The following is a 19,574-nucleotide window of genomic DNA, read 5'->3' as shown; positions in this document are numbered from 1 at the left end:
TCTCCATCTAATATCTCATTTCTAATAAAATACCTCTCCAAACTTCCACTTAATCTCTTAAATTTAATAAAAACTTTAATCTACTATCTTCAATAAAATCATCCAAAACATTCATTTATCATTTTTATTAATAAAAAAACCCTAAATCTCTATCTAATATCTCATTTCCAATAAATATCTCTCTAAACTTCCTTCTAATCTCTTAAATTTAATAAAAACCCCCTCCTAATCTATCATCTTCAATAAATTCTTCCAAAATCTCATCTCTAATAAAAACTTCTTTAAACTTTCTTATCATCTTTAACAATTCTCCACTAACTCTCGGGCTTTTTTCTCCATTTTTCCTATAATTAAACGGCAATTCTCAATTTTTATTTCATTATTCTAGATTAAAAATCTACACCTCATTCTTCTACATCTTCTTCTATATTATATATAAACAATGGATATATGCACTTTTTCATTCTAATCTCTTTTTTCATTCTTTTTACAACATTCCCATAACAATCACTCCCAACAACATGATTTTTATCATTTCCGGAACTCTTATTTTCATTCCTTCATTCGGTTTCACTTCTTCCTCTTTCTCTTCCTCTTTTTGTGTTTCTGTTTCTTTACTTGAATCACTCGTACATCTCGTAGGTTTGCATTTTCGCATTGACGTCAATGTCACCGTTGATGTCACTGTAGATGTACTTGTCAACGTACTCGTATGCAACGATGTACTCGTCACCCATGTATCTGTCGTTTGAACTAATGTACATTCTTCCGTTACCTTCCCTCCATCTACCGATTCTGTCGTCGTTGCCGTCGTTGTCGTTGTCGTCGTCGTCGTTGTTGTTGTTGTCGTCGTCGTCGTTGTCGTTGCTGTCGTCGTCGTTGTCTGTGTCGCCGTTGATGTCACCGTATGATGCGGTGTAACTTTTAATCCTTCTATTCCTTCACACAACTCGTCTATTTCTTTACAGACCGTTTCACACTTCGGGCAATCCTTTCTAAACTCGCAGTCTCCTTTCAAACCTTTACATTTCTCTTTCAATTCTAAATACAATTCCAATGCTCTCGCCGTTGCAACAAATGCCTTCTTTTCTGGTTGTGATACTTCTCCACTTACAAATGTTCTCCGAACAAGTATAACATTACTCGTGTTTGTCGTTCCACTTGGTGTTGATCCTCCTGGTGCTGGTGGCCCTGCTGGTGCTCCTGGTGTTCCTCCTGATGGCCCTGCTGGCCCTGCTGGTGGTGTTGATGGTGTTGATGGTGTTCCTGGTGCTGCTGGCCCTGCTGGTGCTGCTGGTGTTCCTGGTGTTGATGGTGCTCCTGGTGCTGCTGGTGCTGCTGGTGGTACTGGTAGTGGTGCCCCTCCTGATGTTGGTTGTGCTGGCGGTGCTAGTGTTGGTGCTGGTACGCCTCCTGGTGTTGGTTGTGCTGGTGCTGGTGGCTGTACCGGTGGTCCCACTGGTTTAGGAACACTGCCATCTTGAGCCTTTGATCCTCCACCTTGTCCATCTTGTTCAGGTCTTGATAATACTAACTTAGCTTCCTTCGCAAATTTTTCTGATTCCTGTTTCGCCTTTTCGTATTCATCTTTCTTCTTCTCTAATTCATCTTTCTCATTATCCAGTTTATTTTTTAGGGTTGGACATTTTTCTTTTACTTTTTTAACCAACTTTTTGCAAAGTTCTTCTTTCTTAGCATCTTCACATAGACTATTCAATGTTTGATTCCCTTCTTTTTTCCATTCAGTACAATGTTTTCCTAATGTTTCTTTACATTTAGTTTCATCGCTTAAACTACCTTTCAATTTATGCGTCAACTCATTCTCCAATTTTAACTTTTCAAAGAATGGCTTGCATTTCTCTTCTAGTTCTAAACAGACTCCTTTTCTACCCGCATTGTTTGTTTTTTTCAACCTATCTGGACAATTTTCTATATATTGATGACAATATGGATCAAACAACGTGCAGAGTTCTTCAACCAATGTTTCATTTCTTTTTCCATTTTCAATTTTTTCTATAATTTTTCCAATGTCCATGTTATTTTTTAAAAAAAGACACTCATTTTCTGTTTGTTCTACCATAAAACTACATGTTTCTTCTCGTAAAGCACATGAAACACTAAAATCTTCTTTTCCTCTTCTAGATAATTCCTCACATTCTTTCTTTAATACTGCCGTACAATTTCCTTGAGTTCTTAATGCATCATCTCCTCTTTTTAATAATCTTTTTTTCAATTCTTCTGTAACTTTTAAATATTCACATCGTCTATTCAGTGTATCACATTTCTCATGATTCAAATATGAATCACTTTCAAGATCTTCGCACTTCTTCTTCAATTCTACACAATCTTCCTTGCTTGGAAAATCTCTTCTCAAATTTAAAACTACTTCTAATTCTTCCGATTGAAGAATTACATCATCTAAAAGTTCATAACATAGTTTAGTCGGTCGATGACACTTTGCAAAGTATCTTCTATCCTTCTTAAGTTTTGTATAATTACCTACTACCGATTTTTGACATTTTTCAAGATTCTCAGTAGCCAATTCTAAATCACCAATAAGCCCTTTCAATCCTTCTTGAAAGTATCTATTCAACATCCTATCTTGTCCCTTTTTATAGCATGCTACTCTTACATTTTCACATGCTTTTCCAATCTCATTCGTACATACACCTTCTAAATGGAAACATTCCGATTCAAACTTTCTACAATCTTCCTTAGTCACCGATTTTGGTACATATTCCCATGAAACATATTTTGATTCATTACTTTCTTCAAATTCCGTAGACAATCCTTTCAGATAAAGTTCTAATTTTAAATTCGTACATCTATCTTCTACTTCTACTAATTCTTTGCATTTATTGTCTTTATCTTTATCTTCACATAATTGTTCTAATTCATAATCTAGGTGTTTAAAAGATTCACAATCTTTTAACGCTTCTTTGCATTTTTCTCCCTCATCTTTTCCATTCCTTCCTTTGATCAACAATAATGTTAAATCTTGCAACGTCTTATATTTTGGTTTTCCAACAATAATTCCTTTAGCTCCCAGTCTTTTATAAAGATTTTCTACTTCAATCTTTTCCGGAAATCTTGGTTTTTCTTTAACCGGACTAAAATCTAATTTTGGTCCTTCATATTCAATCCCTTTTCCCTTACATTTATTCTTGACTTTATCACATTTTGTATTCTTACAACTTGATCCATAAAAATAACACTTTTCAAGATATTCTTGACATTTTTCCACTAATTCTTTATCTTCAAGTTCCGTCTCTAAAGGTTTACAACTATCTACATGTGTATTTTTAAGGTATTTACATGTTTTATCTGAATTAAAACATATAAGCACTAATTCATCACTATATTCACTTAATCCTTGACAAATTTCTTTCATTCTTTTTTTACATTCATTTGTATCATTAACCTTCTCTTTAAGAGCTCTTAAAAGAATTTCTTTTGTCACTTCTTGACGTCTCTGTCCATAACATCTATCTCTCAACTTAACGCATTTCTCTTCAAGATTACTTGGATCTGCTTCTTCTAATAATACACATTTTTCTTCACATTTTCTACAATTTTCATCTGTTATGTCATTCAATGTTTTTTCAAGTTCTGTTTTGAAATCATCCAATTCTTTTTTAACTTTATCTTTCAGGTTTTTGCATTTTTCTCCTTGTTTTCCATCTTCACAAAGTCCTTTAACTTTGGCATCCACGTTCTCTAATTTTCCATCTATTTTCTTCAATTCAGCACAATATTCTTCGAGCTTTTTCTTGCATTTAGCATTATCTTCATATTCCTTCTTCACAATTAAACCCAAAACCTGTTCCTCCTTAATCTCATCATTTCCTGCTGCTTGTCCTGCTGCTTGCCTCTTAACCGGCTGTGCCATCGCCGCCTCTTTCTGGGCGACTTCCTCTACCCATCGCTTGTCCCTGAGTGGCATATAAGTAGGTGAGTGAAAAATAGATCCTGAAATGATTTTAGACGATAAGTATAGGTTTGCTAATTCTTTTAGGATAAGCATACATTTGCTTAATCTTTTATGATAAGCTTGGACTTTACTCTATAAAGCAAAATTGCGGGGCAAAACTGCGGGGCAAAATTGCGGGGCAAAATTGCGGGGTAAAATTGCGGGGTAAAATTGCGGGGTAAAATTGCGGGGTAAATCAAAATTTCAATTCACAATTCTTCATTCTTTATTAAAAATTTATACATCATTCTTCTACATCTTCTATATTATAAACAATGGATATATGTAGACCTTCATTATTATGGCTTTTTTTATCCATTTTATAACATTCCTATAACCATCACTCCCAATAATATTATTTTTACTATCTCTGGAACTCTCATTTTCATTCCTTCATTCGGTTTCACTTCTTCCTCTTTCTCTTCCTCTTTTTGTGTTTCTGTTTCTTTACTTGAATCACTGGTACATCTCATAGGTTTGCATTTTCGCATCGACGTCAATGTCACCGTAGATGTCACCGTAGATGTCACCGTAGATGTCACCGTAGATGTCACTGTAGATGTACTTGTCATCGTACTCGTATGCAATGATGTATTCGTCATCCATATATCTGTTTGAGAAAATGCACATTGTTCTGTTACTTTCTCTCCATGTATTGACTTTGTCGCTGTTGTAGTCGTTGTTGTAGTCGTTGTTGTTGTCGTTGTAATCATTGTTGTAGTCGTTGTAATCATTGTTGTAGTCGTTATCTCCGTCGTCATTAATGTCATTGTATGATGCGGTGTAACTTTTAATGGTTTTATTTCTTCACATAACTTGTCTATTTCTGTACAGACCGCATCACACCCTGGACAATCCTTTCTAAACTCGCAGTCTCCTTTCAAACTTTTACATTTCTCTTTCAATTCTAAATACAATTCCAATGCTCTCGCCGTTGCAACAAATGCCTTCTTTTCTGTTTCTGATACTTCTCCACTTACAAATGTTCTCCGAACAAGTATAACATTATTCGTGTTTGTCGTTCCACTTGGTGTTGATCCTCCTGGTGTTGGTAGTCCTGCTGGTATTCCTCCTGATGGTAGTCTTGATGACCCTGTTGGTGGCTGTGGTTGTGCTGGTGGTAGTGCCGATGGTGGCACTGATTTAGGAGAACTGTTATCTTGCACCTTTGATTCAGCACCTTGTACATCTTTCCCGAGTCTTAATAATAGTAACTTAGCTTTCTTCGCAAATTCTTCTGCCTCCTGTTTCACCTTTTCGTATTCATCCTTCTTCTTCTTTAATTCATCTTTCTCTTTATTCAGTTCATTTTCTAAGGTTTGACATTTTTCTTTTATTTTTCCAACAAACTTTTTGCAAAGTTCTTCTTTCTTAGTATCTTCACATAGACTATTCAATGTTTGATTCCCTTCTTTTTTCCATTCAGTACAATGTTTTCCTAATGTTTCTTTACATTTAGTTTCATCGCCTAAACTACCTTTCAATTTATGCATCAACTCATCCTCCAATTTCAACTTTTCAAAGAATGGCTTGCATTTCTCTTCCAGTTGTAAACAGATTCCTTTTCCACTCCCATTGTCTCCTTTTTTCAACCTATCTGGACAATTTTCCATATATTGATGACAATATGGATACCATAACATGCAGATTTCTTCAACCAATGTTTCATTTGTTTTTCCATTTTCAATTTTATCTATAATTTTTTCACTCTCCATGTTATTTTTTAAAAAAATACACTCATTTTCTGTTTGTTTTACCATAAAACTACATGTTTCTTCTCGTAAAGCACAAGAAACACTAAACTCTTCCTTTCCTCTTCTAGATAATTCCTTACATTCTTTCTTTAATCCTGCCGTACAATTTCCTTGAGTTTTTAATACATCATCTCCTCTTTTTAATAATCTTTTTTTCAATTCTTTTGTAATTTCTAAATATCTACAGCGTCTATTCAATATAACACATTTATTATCAATGGAATTTGAATAGCCTCTAAGATCACGGCATTCCTCTTGTAGTTCAATACAATTACTTTCTTTTGGTAAATCCCGTACATTATCCAAAACTTTTTCTAATTCTTCCGACTGAGAGGAAATATAGTTTTTAAGTTCAAGGCATTGCTCTTTTGGTCGAAGACATTTTGCAAAATATCTTTTATTGGAATTTTTAAATGTTGCACAGATATCTAATACCTTTTCTTGACAACTTAACATAGTTGCATTGGATTCAAAATTATCAAGAATTCCGCGTAATGCAGGCATAAATATTTTATTCAATGCCGCATTTTCTGCCTTTCTATAACATACTTCATTTATATGATCACATACTTGACTGATTCCATTTTCACAAATCCCTAATAAACGCGAGCATTCCGTTGAAAAGTATATACATTCTTTCCTAGTAAGAGATTTTGGAAGCTTATCCCAGTCTAAAGCACGTGACTCTTTAGTACTAATTTCTGTTGACAATCCTTTTAGATAAGATTTCAGTTTAAAATTTATACATCTCGCTTTCACGTTTGTTAATTCGGCGCATTTTTTTTCTTTATTTTGATCTTGGCAAAAACTGTTTATCTCATAACTTAGATATTCAGTATTTTTGCAATACTTTTTTACAGCATTTTCACATGCTTCTTCTATATTATACATTTTTTCTAAACGGCTCAAAAACAATATAAAATCTCTAAAGCCAATTTTTTCTGGCTTTCCAATAATACTTCCTTTATCTGCCTCTTTTTTATAAATATCTTCTAGTTTAATCTTCTGAAGGACGGTTTTTGGTGGTTTAAGCGGATTTAAATCCAAATCTAGAGACTTATATGTAATATTTTTTTTCAAACATTCCTTCTCCCATTTATCACATTTTTCCTTAACATTTTGACAAAATGGCGTATAAAAATAACAGTTCTCAAGTTGTTCATGACATTCTTTATTATTATCAAAATCACGACTTATAGAAAGACAGAGATGACGAGTAGTAAATCTTAATTCTAAACATAAATTACTCTTGTCAATACATAATTTCATTAATGTATCAGATTCCCAAGCTAATAGTGAGCAAAAATTATAAATATTGCTTTTGCATTCACTTAAACTAATAGAAGACATTTTTAAAGTTCTTAAAATGATTTCCTGTGAAATAATGGTATTTTTTTTTTTGCTACATTCATTTCTCAATAAAATGCAGCTTTTTTTAATTTCACCCAAGTCAATGTCTTGAAAAAAAGAGCATTCTTCTATATATTTTGTACACACATCATTCGAACCCCCATAATAAGAAAAATCCTTAATATTTTTGGCCATTTTTTTTGATTTTTCTTGAATTATTCTTTTTATCACTTTGCATTTTTTTTCTTTATTGTTATCATTACAAATTTCCTTAACAGTACTATCCACTTTATTCAATTCTGGATCTATATTCTTCAATTCCTCACAATATTCCTCAAATTTTGCTTTGCATTTGTTTTCATCATCATAATCTTTTTTTAAAATAAAAGCATAAATATTTTCTTTATCAACAATAAAATTTTCAAACGAAGGATCTACTGCATTTGTCTGAGAACTCCTAATACTTAAATCTACGTTTTGATTTCCATATGTAAGAGCTAAAAATAATTTAATTAAAAATGAAAATAATCTAAAATATAATTACCAATTAAATTTAATATTGCTATCAGTATAATTTTATTAATCATTGAAAAAAAGTATTTTCTATAGTTTTTGGGTCCTAAACATATAATAAAAATATCTACAATATGCCTTTAAAATTTATGAAATTTAATGGTTATTTTACTAAATGGTATCTAAAAAGATGCGACAAAATTTCACGATTTTTATAAACCCTAAAAAAATATGGCAGAAACTGTTAAAAATAGAAATCATTACAATTCTTGATTATAAATTTTAAATCTTTATTTTTCTTGTTTTTTTTCTATATTTTTTCTCATTTCATTCAATAATTTTTTATAAAATAGTATATATATATATTGTTTTATCTATTTACTTTTGAAATTTTTTTACAATTCATCCATGCTTTTAACCCTTTTTAATATTATATTATCATCCTTAAGCTCAATATTTTCTTTATTTTTAGCATTCCTTCATTTAAATAATTAATTCTTAAACCTTTTTTTTTAATCGCTACATTGTTTTTAATATTGATTTCAAGTGAATCATATTAAGTCTCTATATCTATAATTATTATTTTACATATATTCTTCTAAAATATCTCAGTAGATTAAATAAATTTCTTTTTAAAAAAATTAGTATATCATGATTTTAAATTTTATACATTCATCATAATTAAAAATGTTTTTTTGTAATAAAAAATATCATGAACATTTACTTTTTTAATAGTTGTAATATATTTTTAAAGCATAGATATAGTTTTTGAAATTATTTTTCTTTTCAAATTTTTTAATTTTTTTATAGATTGCTTTATTAGTTTTTTTATAGCTTTTGTCTCTACTTTGATTTAAATTATAAAATTATCTATATAAATCTTCTCGAGACTTCAGCCTCTATACACTAATTTCTTTTTTATCTGGGGATACTATTCTCGTATTTTGCATATGCTAAAAAGCATACCTTTAGAAATTATTAGATAAAAACATAATAATCCTATCCTTTCAGATTTTTTCTTAATATGTAGTTTCACTTTGAAATTTATTGACTTGGCTGTTTTATTGTTTTATCAAAGATTAAATTTTGCTATTGAACATTTAAATAAAGTTTACTTTTTGAATTTATGTTCATTGGAATTTATAACCATAATTAATAAAACCAAAAAATGATAAAAGAATAAGCACTATTGAATATCCGAATATCGTTAAATCTATAATACTTTTTAAAGACTAAATATCTTCCTATCTATAGTTCTTCCTCGACATATATATATAATTCTGAAAAATTCATCATGGTTTCATAACTTTTACAATTTTCTTTTCCTAAACATGTTATTTCACTTTTTCATTTATTGCTTCTCTTATAGTTATAATAGTTGATAATCTTATTTTTAATTTTGACATTAAAACAGAGAAATCTGTAAATCTGTCTACCGGATTTTTAATCTCAAGGGATAACTACATTGATATTTCTTTGATTATTATATTAAGTCTATAATATGGTTATAGGGTTTAAGTTGAGTGGGATTTCTTGATTTAAGTGTAGAAATGCCCAAAAAAAAATGAATTGTAGGTTAAAAAATAATGAAAATCCTGATCATTTTATTCATAAATCATTAAATGAAAAGTATATCAGAAAATTCAAGATTTTATGATAAAAAAGAGTATTCTGTAAATTCTAATGATATTACTACGTTAGAAATTTCAGAAGAATCTATAGATATTAAAAATAAGAAAAAAAGCAAACATTTTTAGATTACGTATAAATATCAATAATTATTATTAATGGATTTTTTCAAGATAAAATATTAATTCTAAAGAACTTGAAATGCTTATTGATAAGAATGTCTTGTCCATATTATAAACATTTATGTGAAATATAATAGTATTATAAAAGCCTATATCATATTATATATATATATAATGTTTTGTTTCTTTAAAATTGACTGATAATTGGTATAAGTAAGTTTATAATAATTTAACGTATATAATCATTAACATTTAATTTAAATGATACTGACTTTTTTACTTAAAAAATTATACAACTTAAAAATCATATTAATTCTCTTCCTTTTGTTTTAAATAGTTTTTATATTAAAAATATCATATTTTTTAAAATACTTTACTGAAATATTCCTAAAGACCAATAAGGACTGAATAAAATTATAAAAATGATTTATAATATATATAATATATTTCTTTAACATGTATTAATAATATATAAAAGTAAAAATGACATTCATGTTATGTTTCTGCTTTTTTCCATTAAAAAAATAATAATGTTCATTTTTTCTATTTTTTAAAACAATTAAGCTATCTTTTCTAAAGTACATTGTTTTTTAATATTTTTTATGCTTTTTTTTGACATCCTTATTCCCAATTTTTCATTATTAATTATGGCTTTTTTGCCATAAAAAATTGAATATCTTTTGGATCATCAATATATTCTAAAACTTCATAGGTATTGATCATTTTTTTCTTCGAGATAATTTTAAAACAGGAATATAGCCATCTGGTCTTTTCAGAAATCTTTCTGAAGCTATTCTATATAGTTTCGTTATATTTTTCTTTGATTTCTATAAAATATATTTATTTTTAATTTAATAAAATAATATTTAATCTTTATAAATAACTAATTTGATAAGTTTCTATACAGAAAAATTATTAAAACTTTTCCTAAATATATAATTAATCTATCTACTATTTTTGTGTTAACTTCGAAGACCATTTCAATTGATTTATATATTATTAAAATACAATATTTATTTCTTAATAAACCTCATTTACAAAGATATTAAATTACCGTAAAAAAACAGAAATAAATGTTTAGAAAATTGTATCCTATGGATGAGTTTTCTCAATAATAATTTAATAGGCATATTTCTATATTTTTAGAACTATCTAAATTAAAAATTAATTTTTATTTTAACGTTATAAATCTAAAAATCGGATATAAAATAATCTTTTAAAAGTTCAAAATATATAAATCAGATAACATCATTTTATCATCTACTTAGATAAGTACATTTAAATATTATTCAATTATGCCAAGAATATTTTTTTTTCTTAGCGGCACTATATTATCTTCTTCTATAACATATATATTGCTTTTACAAATGCGTTCAACAACATGTTCATTGTCAGAATCTTTAACACGTCAATCATTTCGGCTTAAAAACCATGATTATTTTTCAAATCCATTATGGATGCCAATGGTATCATCAGCCAATTGGATGGAATTAGTGAAAGAAAGATGGAATAATACTCTTCGTTTTATATCAATGATGCCATTCACTAATATTATAAAAAATGATTTTTTAAACAAAATATTGGAGGATTTTTATTTTACGCTTCGTAAAAAATAAGAAATACTATTTTAAGATATCTTTTATTTTTTAATTTTAGATATATACATTTATAAAATCTACATTTAAAAGATAATTCTAGCTTACTTGTCTTGTTATGGGTTGGTAGCTCAGTTGGGATGAGCGTTGCACTGAAGATGCAAAGGTCCCGTGTTCGATCCACGGCCGACCCACCTTTTAAGAAATGCCTTAATTGAATGCAAATTTTAAAATTTCTGTTGTTAAGAACCTTTTTATAGATTTTAAATAACATTTAAAATTATTTTTGTAATTATTATAGAATTAAAATTTTAGAAATATTTTAAAAATGATTTTCGTTTATAACATATGAAAGCTACATAATTATTGTATTAATGTATTAAGTTTTAATTTTGATTAGCTTTATCTCATATAAATGTTATGTTATATATAGCTCATTAAAATAACATAATTTTCAATATTTTTAAATTTATATTTCCAATATATAACTCTAAATGACCTCAAGAAAATCTGTGTTTCATGCATTTTTTCCGTAATAATAAAGAGGTGTAAATAATAATTTCAAGGAGTCTTTAAATATTACTGAATTTAGAAAATTAAGCTATAATTTTTCAAAGTTTTTTGTTTTAGTTTCTTAAACTAATTTTTAAAATATTCAAAAGCTCATGTAGCTACTCTAGAAGAGATGTATTTGGATATTTTTCTACAAGAAACTTCTGTATAGATTTTTCGGAGTTAAATAGTTTAGGATTAGACTTTATTAGAATAATACGATTGTTCAAAGTGATTTCTAATTTGTTGCATTTGAAATAATAATATAACCTTTGTACTGATATATCGGTGGATGAAACCTTTCCTAATGTTTTAGATTCCATATGAATAGATAATTTTTTTTGATTAGGCAAACCAGGATATATATATTCATAGAAAAATCCTTTTAAAACATCTTTTGTTAAATTTTCAAAACATTAAGAGCTATATTATTCAAATTACAATTATTACATTAATCATCATTTCTGAATGTATATGATCCTAATATGTATTTTCATCCATAAATATGTTTTGAACTTGAGAGAATATATAGAATAACCAAATTAACACATTTCTTAGACTTCTTAATAATAGTTTCAAATAATTGCCTCTAATTTATCTAAAAAGGCAATGATTCATTGGTTTATATAAATAGAATAGAATTCAACTCATCAATATTTTTCATATCCAATTTATAAATCTGGTTACTTTCTAAAAATAAACCATGAATATATATAATAAAACATAATTTATTAACCTTTTTCAAGTATAAATGTTCACGAATCAAAAAGTTGATATGGATAGAGTGTGCTATTATTAATATTTTTTATATAATTGTCGATAAAAAGTGGTGTATTCTAAAAACAATTAATTATTTTAGTTGTATATGTTTCTTACACTTGGAAGTGCTCCAATTGCTAGTGCGACTACAAAAACTCGAAAAAAACGCATTTTATGAAACATTTCAATATCAACAAAGGTAAGTGCTATATTTAAAGTTAGTAAACAATTGTATTTAAGGAGAAATACATTCTAATGCATTTAATATTTCACTATAAGGCCAATAAGTTTCAGTATACAGAGAAATAGCAACAGGCTTTATTTGTTTAGGAGGCTCAATGGAATCAATATTAATATTTGATTTTAGATGTTCCTTAAAAAAATTATATTTAGAAAAGCTGGGTTGGAAATTTAAAAAGGCATCTAAAACATCTTCAAGTAATTTGAGTATTTTATCGTTAAAGCCATATATAAATAGCTGAAATCCTAATTTATGAGGCACTATACTAATCTGATATCCCGCAATATTCGCATAATAGACTATTCCAACAATACTGTTAAATAACATATTTATATAAACCCTAGAATTTATGTTATGATTTATGTAAAATTCGAAAACATACTTTAATCGTGCTTCTTGTAGAGGTGTATCAGAATATCCTGGTCTAAAATATTGTAAGTAATATTCAAAGCATTGTTTTCATTAATACATTTTAAAAAATAAAGACAAATATGTTTTAGGATTAGAATATGTGTCATCTTTATACCAGTAACGAAGAACATGACTACTATATGTAAGACGAGGTTTGTCTACTCTCTAAAAAGAATTATATTATTTAGTTAATAAATTATAGAATTTACATTCTTAGAAGGCGGTTTTATAAAAAAATTTTCTGGGATATATTTGTTTAAATCAGGTAACTTAAATAAGTCATTAGTTACCAAATTATTTGTTTTCTATTATTATTCAAAAATAAGATAGTTTCGATTTTCCGAAATACCTGTACAAGTGTTTTTGGTAAGGATTCAAGTTTATACTCTGATCCATACCAAAATTCTTTCGCATTCCAATCACCAGGTTTGGTTTTAGAAGAAATAGAAAGCAAATAATTATTTGGGTGCAATAAATTTAATAGATCTATGATATACTGTGCATTGTACTCTGAAAAAAAATCGGATCTCAGTAAATCTGAATAATTTAAATATGTTTTTTGCATGACTTTCGATAAAATTGAAGCACGTTGAAATGATGTTATATAATCTGAAAAGCGAAAAAATATATCATCCAGCTGCTTCAATTCATTGAAAATCCATTCCTGAGGTCCTATACCTACTATTTTTCAATATTATAATTCAAATTAAAACAAAACAACTTCTAAGAAAATCCAAATACTGAAATATTGCAACTATTAAGTCCTCAGATTCATCTAAAAAAATAAGCTGTTTTCTTTAGAAAGGCAAAAAATGATGCCTAGTCCTTTAGAAGTAAGAACTAAAATTATCCTAAAAAAATCTACGTTTGAAACTATATATTCGATATCAGTACTAACAAAAAATATAAATATAATCCAAAATTTTAATAAATATTTACCTAATAGAAAGTATCCACTCTTTTTTTGATAAAAAACTGTAAAGAGAATTAGAAGCTTGATGTTCTAGCTTACTGTTTAGAATAAAATATTGAAAACTGTAGAATATAACCTAGCAAATATCTAAGATAAGCAAAAGAACTTTTCTTATATGAAATTGCCAGAGATTCAACAGGGAACGTAAGCGTCATTTTTATAGAGTTCTTTGCTGATTTATACCAACATTGCGTCTAATAAATATAAATTTTATAATCATGAAATAAAAAAATTTTACGCCAAGATGTTTATTCGTAAATGGCTTTTCCATAAATTGAGGTTTCTGAATTCTTCTATTAGGAATTTGAGAGAAATATTTAATAATTAATCTCTGGAGCTCGTCGAGAGATTCTATTATATAGTAAGAAGTTGTATTTTAAAATAAAAACAAACTGAGAACCTTTTGAAATTACAACGAGTCTCATTAAATTTGCAGAATAATATTTTGAATAAAAATTTTTAACTTCCTCTAAAATGTCTTTGCCGTTTTTTTTTGGATTATCCATTAATGTTTGATAGTTTCCTGTGCCAAATTTATGATAAGGAGATTTTTCATTTGAAAGCGACTTTTCAAGCTGTAATATATTCCATTCTTCATTTTTCTGATTTTTTTTAAATTCTGGAACATGTAAGTTTAAAAGAGTTTAATTAAAAAAGTAAAAGACCAGCATTAATTGCATGTATTTCTCGCTCAACAGCTGTTCTTGGAAACAATGGCGCGATAAAAAATTGTGAAAATCTATCCAATGCTTGTTCAAAATAATCAGGTATAATATGAAAGAAAAAATTTGTTTCTTCTGACGAAGTACGTGCATTAAATTGGCCAGAATGATTTTTTAGATAAGAAGAAAAACCATCTTCTTCAGGATACTAAAGATTTTAAATATAAATATCAGATTATATGTTCCTATTTACTTTTTTTGTTCCCATAAATAACATATGTTCACAAAGATGAGCAAGACCAGGGATATCATCCTAAAAATAGATAAGCAAATGTATTTCTTCGTCATAGAATTACAGGATCACTATAATGTCCGATACTTATGCTTATTGAAGCTGCAGATAGTTTACTTTGTGGATCGTTAATTAATAAAACTTGAAGCTTATTAGATATCTCAATAAGCCGATACAAAGAATGATCATTATCTGGTTTTTTAAACTCTGTAGAAAGAACCTTTATATTTTCTTGATTTCTTAAATATAAAAGATGATCGGTTTCATTATCTTGAGTTCTATATGATTCTGCTTGTAAAAATAACGCAATGAATGAAAAAAATATAAAATAGTATAACATAAACTTGATATAAATAGGATGTCCAAAGAAACCGGATTATTTTCTCTTTATTTTTAATATTTATTTAAAGTAAAAATGCTTAAAATATATCTAACAATGTTAAAAAAAAGTATAATCGCTCTTTACAAACTAGGAAAATAAAAATTAATATATAGTAAAGTTAATACAGATAATTAAATATATGTGTAAATATATTATTAATTTCCTAAAAGCTTAAATAACTAAGTATTTTTAATACAAAAAGATTAAAATAGTTATTTTAAATATGATTTTGATGAAATCAAAATATAAATGTTTTAAACTTTTAAAAGATAAAAAATTAATTATTTAATATTTAATAATTTTTAAGAGATCTTAAGGCTATTCCCTTTAGTGTTGACATTATGAAAACAGTTAAAATATTTTTCAAATAAATTTTTAAGGCAAAATTTAGAAATGAAATATTTAATTATTTTAAAATTTTAGATACTTAAAAAAAATAAGGAAATTATGTAGTTTTTTAGGGTATTATTTTAGATAATGAAAAAATAACTATTTTTTAGTATAACTTAATAAAAACAACTAATTATTATATAGTAAGTTCTATATTTTAATGAGGAATTCCTATATATAAGGAAAGACAAGCGATGAATTTTGAATTGTACTTTTGAAAAAAGATACCATATAAAAGTTGGAACTTAGACTATTAAATTCTTTTTGTTATGTGATTTTTTTTAGATTTTATCTATGCATTAATCTTGAAATTCTCTAATTCTTGATCTAATAAAAATTTAACAAATTTTAAACAGAAAAAAATAAAGATAATTTAAAATGATATTTCTTATAAATAACGATATATTCATAAGAAATATAAGTCTGGATACTTTTTTTTATAAATAATAATGATAATCATTTTTGTTATGGATATCAACATTTGAAAATTTCAAGTTTAAACGTTTTTAAAATTAAAACTGATAAATTTCAGATAGAAGTGGAAAGTAAATAATATGAAAATGGCGTTGATTTTTGGTTATTATTTTAAATGTTTTCTAGTAGATTTTTATGTATTTAAGTTATATTTATGTTTTTATTTTGTGTTAGAATATTTTTTTTAAGATATGTTGATTTATTTTAACTTTACTGTTTTTTCTAGTAATTTTTATTCACTTCTATTGTATTTTGTCTAAAAGTTTTATTTCTTTAGATGCGATTTTAAACATTTAAAAAATTTTATTTTTAGGTTCTAAGAAAATCTATTCCATAAAGTAGAAAATTTAAAAAACTATTATTTAAAATATATCTTAAAATTATTATTTAAAAATTTAGTCATTATAAAGAACTTTTATTCTCTTAGGATTTTGTTAAAGTATAAATTTAGAACTTGAGCGTTTAAATTTATGAAACTTCAGTTTTAATTTTAATTTCATTATATTCTATGTAACTTAATAGACGTTAGTAATACTTCAATATTAAAAATTATTTTTTTTATTTTGTTATGTTTTTTTTTAATTTTTTCAATATTATTATCTAATTAATTGTGTTATTATCTATATTTGTTTTATAAATTTTGTTAATCTTATCTCTTTTTATATTTTTGATATTTTTTATAATTTATATATTTTCTGCTCATCTGTGTATTTCTTAATAGCTTTATATTTTAATTTTTTAATTATGATTTTTTATTGATTTTTTTTATCAAGTTATTTTATAAAAATAAATAATTTATTCTATAATGAAATAATATTTAAAAAGATCTTTTTAATTTTTAAAAGTTAATTTTTAATTTGTCTTTTAAAAATATTAAATATGTATAGTGAATATTGATTTTATTCTTAAGATGTTTTTGGTAAAATATATACAATCTGTATAGTTTAATTACTAAAATATAAAATATTTTACCTAGTTCTTATTCAAACTTTATTTTTTTTTATTTTGTATGTTAATTACTTTCTAAAACAAAATATATTGATCTGTATTGAAAGAACTCATAAAGATTGTAAAATATCTGTTTTTTTAATTCAAAGAAATTAGATATAGATTTTAATTTCATTTTTAAATTAAAAAATATTTTATATATTTTAGTTTTCATTAGCATTTATATATTAATTATAATATTAACATTATAAATATTATAAAAAATTAAATTTATAATAAAATAGTCATGAATTGAATTGTGAAAGATAAAATATTTAAACATATCAGAAATTTTATAAACATAGAATATACCTTTTATTAATCGAATTATATTTTTTTTATATTTCCATAAGTCTTAAGCTGATGGGTATAGTTATTCCAAGCATTAAAAATATTATTTCTTTCATTTTAATTTTATAAAGTCTTTCCCCAGTGTTCTCTTCATTTTCTATTACTTGAGGTAAAAATTGCGAATGAGAACATCCAGGAAGTAAGCTTGGCGTCCTACATAAAGTATTTAAAAAAGTCCCAACTTTCTTTCCAAATGAAGGATCCTTAATACATTCGCTAATTTCATAACTAAAAGATCTAGAATCACATAAACAAGATATATAACTAATATTTTTACACATAGAATGTTTAACTGCTTTTCTCATACAATTTCTCGCGTTTTCTAATTATATTAAATTAAAGAAAAATACAAATAAACTTATATACCATCAAGTCCAGACCCTTCAAAAAGATCTTTACATATAACTGTTGGAAAAGAAGGGTCAGGAGGAGAGATACAATCAAGTTCTAAAGCTGCTGAAAAACAAAGTTTATCAAAGTAAATCCCAAACGTAAGATCATATTTTGGAAATTCCGAACAATCTTGAATTACTCTATGTGAAGCTTTGGAATCACATAAACAAAGTATATCAGTGTCAACACAACGTGTTTTTTTTAATTTATCTAATACACATTTTTTAGTATCTTCTATAATTGTTAATAAATAAATACAAATGATGGAATATACCGCTCTTAGCCTTCAAAGTAACACTTTTACAAGTATCCTTAAATTGTGATCTTGGATGATATAAACCACTCTCTTTCTGATCACTCTTTTTCTGATAATTCAGATTATCATTTGATTTATATAAAGAGCTTGCGTCACTAAAGTGATCTAGATATATATGAATAATTCAATAATCACAAAGACAGTTAAAACTTACTGTTTATTTGGTAAATTTTATTCTTATGTTCTTTATCTAGAATATTTAATGATAAATAATTTAGAGTAGATAAGATTACAATCATCGGAAATATAATTTGGTGCAGCATAAATTGTATCAATAAATTTAAAAAATACTAATATGTACCCAGCAAAAGTTATAAATATAATGTTTTTCATTATTTTAAATTTTCTATGTATTGGCAAACATTAGATATAGTTATATAGATTTTTTATTTTATACTATGGGGAAGATTTACCCAACTTTCGATTTTCATAATTCAGTTAATTTTTTAAAAATAACTTTCTAAATTAGTATAATATTTTATTAATTTTAAATTGTTTATATTAATGTAGTTCAAAATTCTTTATATTAATGTAATTTTAGTTTACATTACTATTTCCTTAAAATTATAAAATGCAAATATAAACGAGTTTTATTAATACCGGCTAATTTAATATTTTAGAACCTTAATTTAAATAATGTTTGTTAATTTCTTCTAAAATTAATGAGAATTATGTCCTTGAAATTAAATTATTACCAATGTGAAAAGTAATATTATTCATATAAAAATATTTCAATAAACAATATATTATTAATAAATTATATCTATAAATAGCTAATATCTATATTAATATGTTTAATGTGCACAGATATACCTATATATATAGGGTATATATGAAATATTTTTCTAGAACTTTAGTTAAAAAAATATCCCTAATTTTTTATAACTAGATTTTTTTCTAGAACGTATTTTAAATGTATTAGAATATATATTAAATATTGATTATTGTTTTAAATAAATAGGTAAAAATTTTTATTGAGATATAATGTATATATATTTTTATAATTTAATTGTTATAGTTTAATTTTGTAATTATAATTTTATGCTGTCTAATTTTTTAGTGAAATGGTTTTATATTAAGATAATATATAATATTTTTTAATATAAAAAATATTAAGCCATTATTTTTTTATATTAGTATACAAGTATAAATTCTAAAACTGCATGGTAATAATTTGACTTTAAAGGTAATAATTTTTTTTTACTAAACTTAATCCATAATATTGAGGATATTTAGTTTTATAAAACGTCCGTGTTATTCTTTTAGAAATTAATATTAAGAAATAATTATATTAAATTTAATATTATTAATATATATGGATGAAATTTAAATCATGAAGTTTTTATAAATTCTTTAAAAAAAACGTACATTAAAAAAATTAAATCATTTAAATATTTTATTTTTATTTACGATTATGTTGTAATTTATAAAAAAACAACCTTTTTAAACTATTTTAAG

The 19,574-nt window shown here is 25.9% G+C and overlaps 5 protein-coding genes and 1 non-coding gene across 6 annotated transcripts; 2 read left to right on the top strand and 4 right to left on the bottom strand.

The window, feature by feature from the left end:
- Positions 1-487: 487 nt before the first annotated feature.
- PNEG_02416 (hypothetical protein) lies at positions 488-4,134 on the bottom strand (the record flags this gene model as incomplete). Its single annotated transcript, XM_007876230.2, has 1 exon — positions 488-4,134. Exon 1 carries the CDS (start codon positions 4,022-4,024, stop codon positions 488-490), a length of 3,537 nt encoding a protein of 1,178 aa, XP_007874421.2. The 5' UTR covers positions 4,025-4,134.
- A 156-nt stretch (positions 4,135-4,290) lies between these two features.
- PNEG_02415 (hypothetical protein) lies at positions 4,291-7,661 on the bottom strand (the record flags this gene model as incomplete). The annotated part of the gene is made up of 2 exons (XM_007876229.1): positions 4,291-7,571; positions 7,619-7,661. The coding sequence occupies 2 exons, from the start codon at positions 7,659-7,661 to the stop codon at positions 4,291-4,293; spliced, it is 3,324 nt and encodes a 1,107-aa protein (XP_007874420.1).
- A 2,916-nt stretch (positions 7,662-10,577) lies between these two features.
- PNEG_02414 (hypothetical protein) lies at positions 10,578-10,970 on the top strand. The gene has a single exon (XM_007876228.1). The coding sequence runs from the start codon at positions 10,634-10,636 to the stop codon at positions 10,952-10,954; it is 321 nt and encodes a 106-aa protein (XP_007874419.1). The 5' UTR covers positions 10,578-10,633; the 3' UTR covers positions 10,955-10,970.
- An 83-nt stretch (positions 10,971-11,053) lies between these two features.
- Positions 11,054-11,127, top strand: PNEG_05043. The gene has a single exon. It is a non-coding gene; the product is annotated as a tRNA-Phe (tRNA).
- Positions 11,128-12,240: 1,113 nt separating this feature from the next.
- Positions 12,241-15,248, bottom strand: PNEG_02412 (hypothetical protein; the record flags this gene model as incomplete). Its single annotated transcript, XM_007876227.1, has 16 exons — positions 14,888-15,248; positions 14,785-14,844; positions 14,535-14,739; positions 14,270-14,488; positions 14,108-14,220; positions 13,946-14,063; positions 13,836-13,899; positions 13,716-13,789; positions 13,618-13,671; positions 13,246-13,574; positions 13,106-13,201; positions 12,955-13,061; positions 12,868-12,909; positions 12,494-12,825; positions 12,362-12,450; positions 12,241-12,321 (listed from the first exon to the last, which is right to left on the bottom strand). Exons 1-16 carry the CDS (start codon positions 15,161-15,163, stop codon positions 12,241-12,243), a joined length of 2,259 nt encoding a protein of 752 aa, XP_007874418.1. The 5' UTR covers positions 15,164-15,248.
- A 2,059-nt stretch (positions 15,249-17,307) lies between these two features.
- PNEG_02411 (hypothetical protein) lies at positions 17,308-18,449 on the bottom strand (the record flags this gene model as incomplete). Its single annotated transcript, XM_007876226.1, has 5 exons — positions 17,308-17,729; positions 17,774-18,034; positions 18,075-18,221; positions 18,271-18,306; positions 18,350-18,449. 5 exons carry the CDS (start codon positions 18,447-18,449, stop codon positions 17,395-17,397), a joined length of 879 nt encoding a protein of 292 aa, XP_007874417.1. The 3' UTR covers positions 17,308-17,394.
- Positions 18,450-19,574: the final 1,125 nt, after the last annotated feature.

Source organism: Pneumocystis murina (genome assembly GCF_000349005.2).
Source record: "Pneumocystis murina B123 chromosome Unknown supercont1.13, whole genome shotgun sequence".
Taxonomy (NCBI): Eukaryota; Fungi; Ascomycota; class Pneumocystomycetes; order Pneumocystales; family Pneumocystaceae; genus Pneumocystis; species Pneumocystis murina.
Note: the sequence above shows the minus strand (reverse complement) of the source record. Positions and strands in the feature narration are given on the sequence as shown.

Coding starts and splice junctions, on each gene's coding strand:
- PNEG_02414 (XM_007876228.1), top strand. CDS start 10,634: ATGCCAAGAATATTTTTTTTTCTTAGCGGCACTATATTATCTTCTTCT.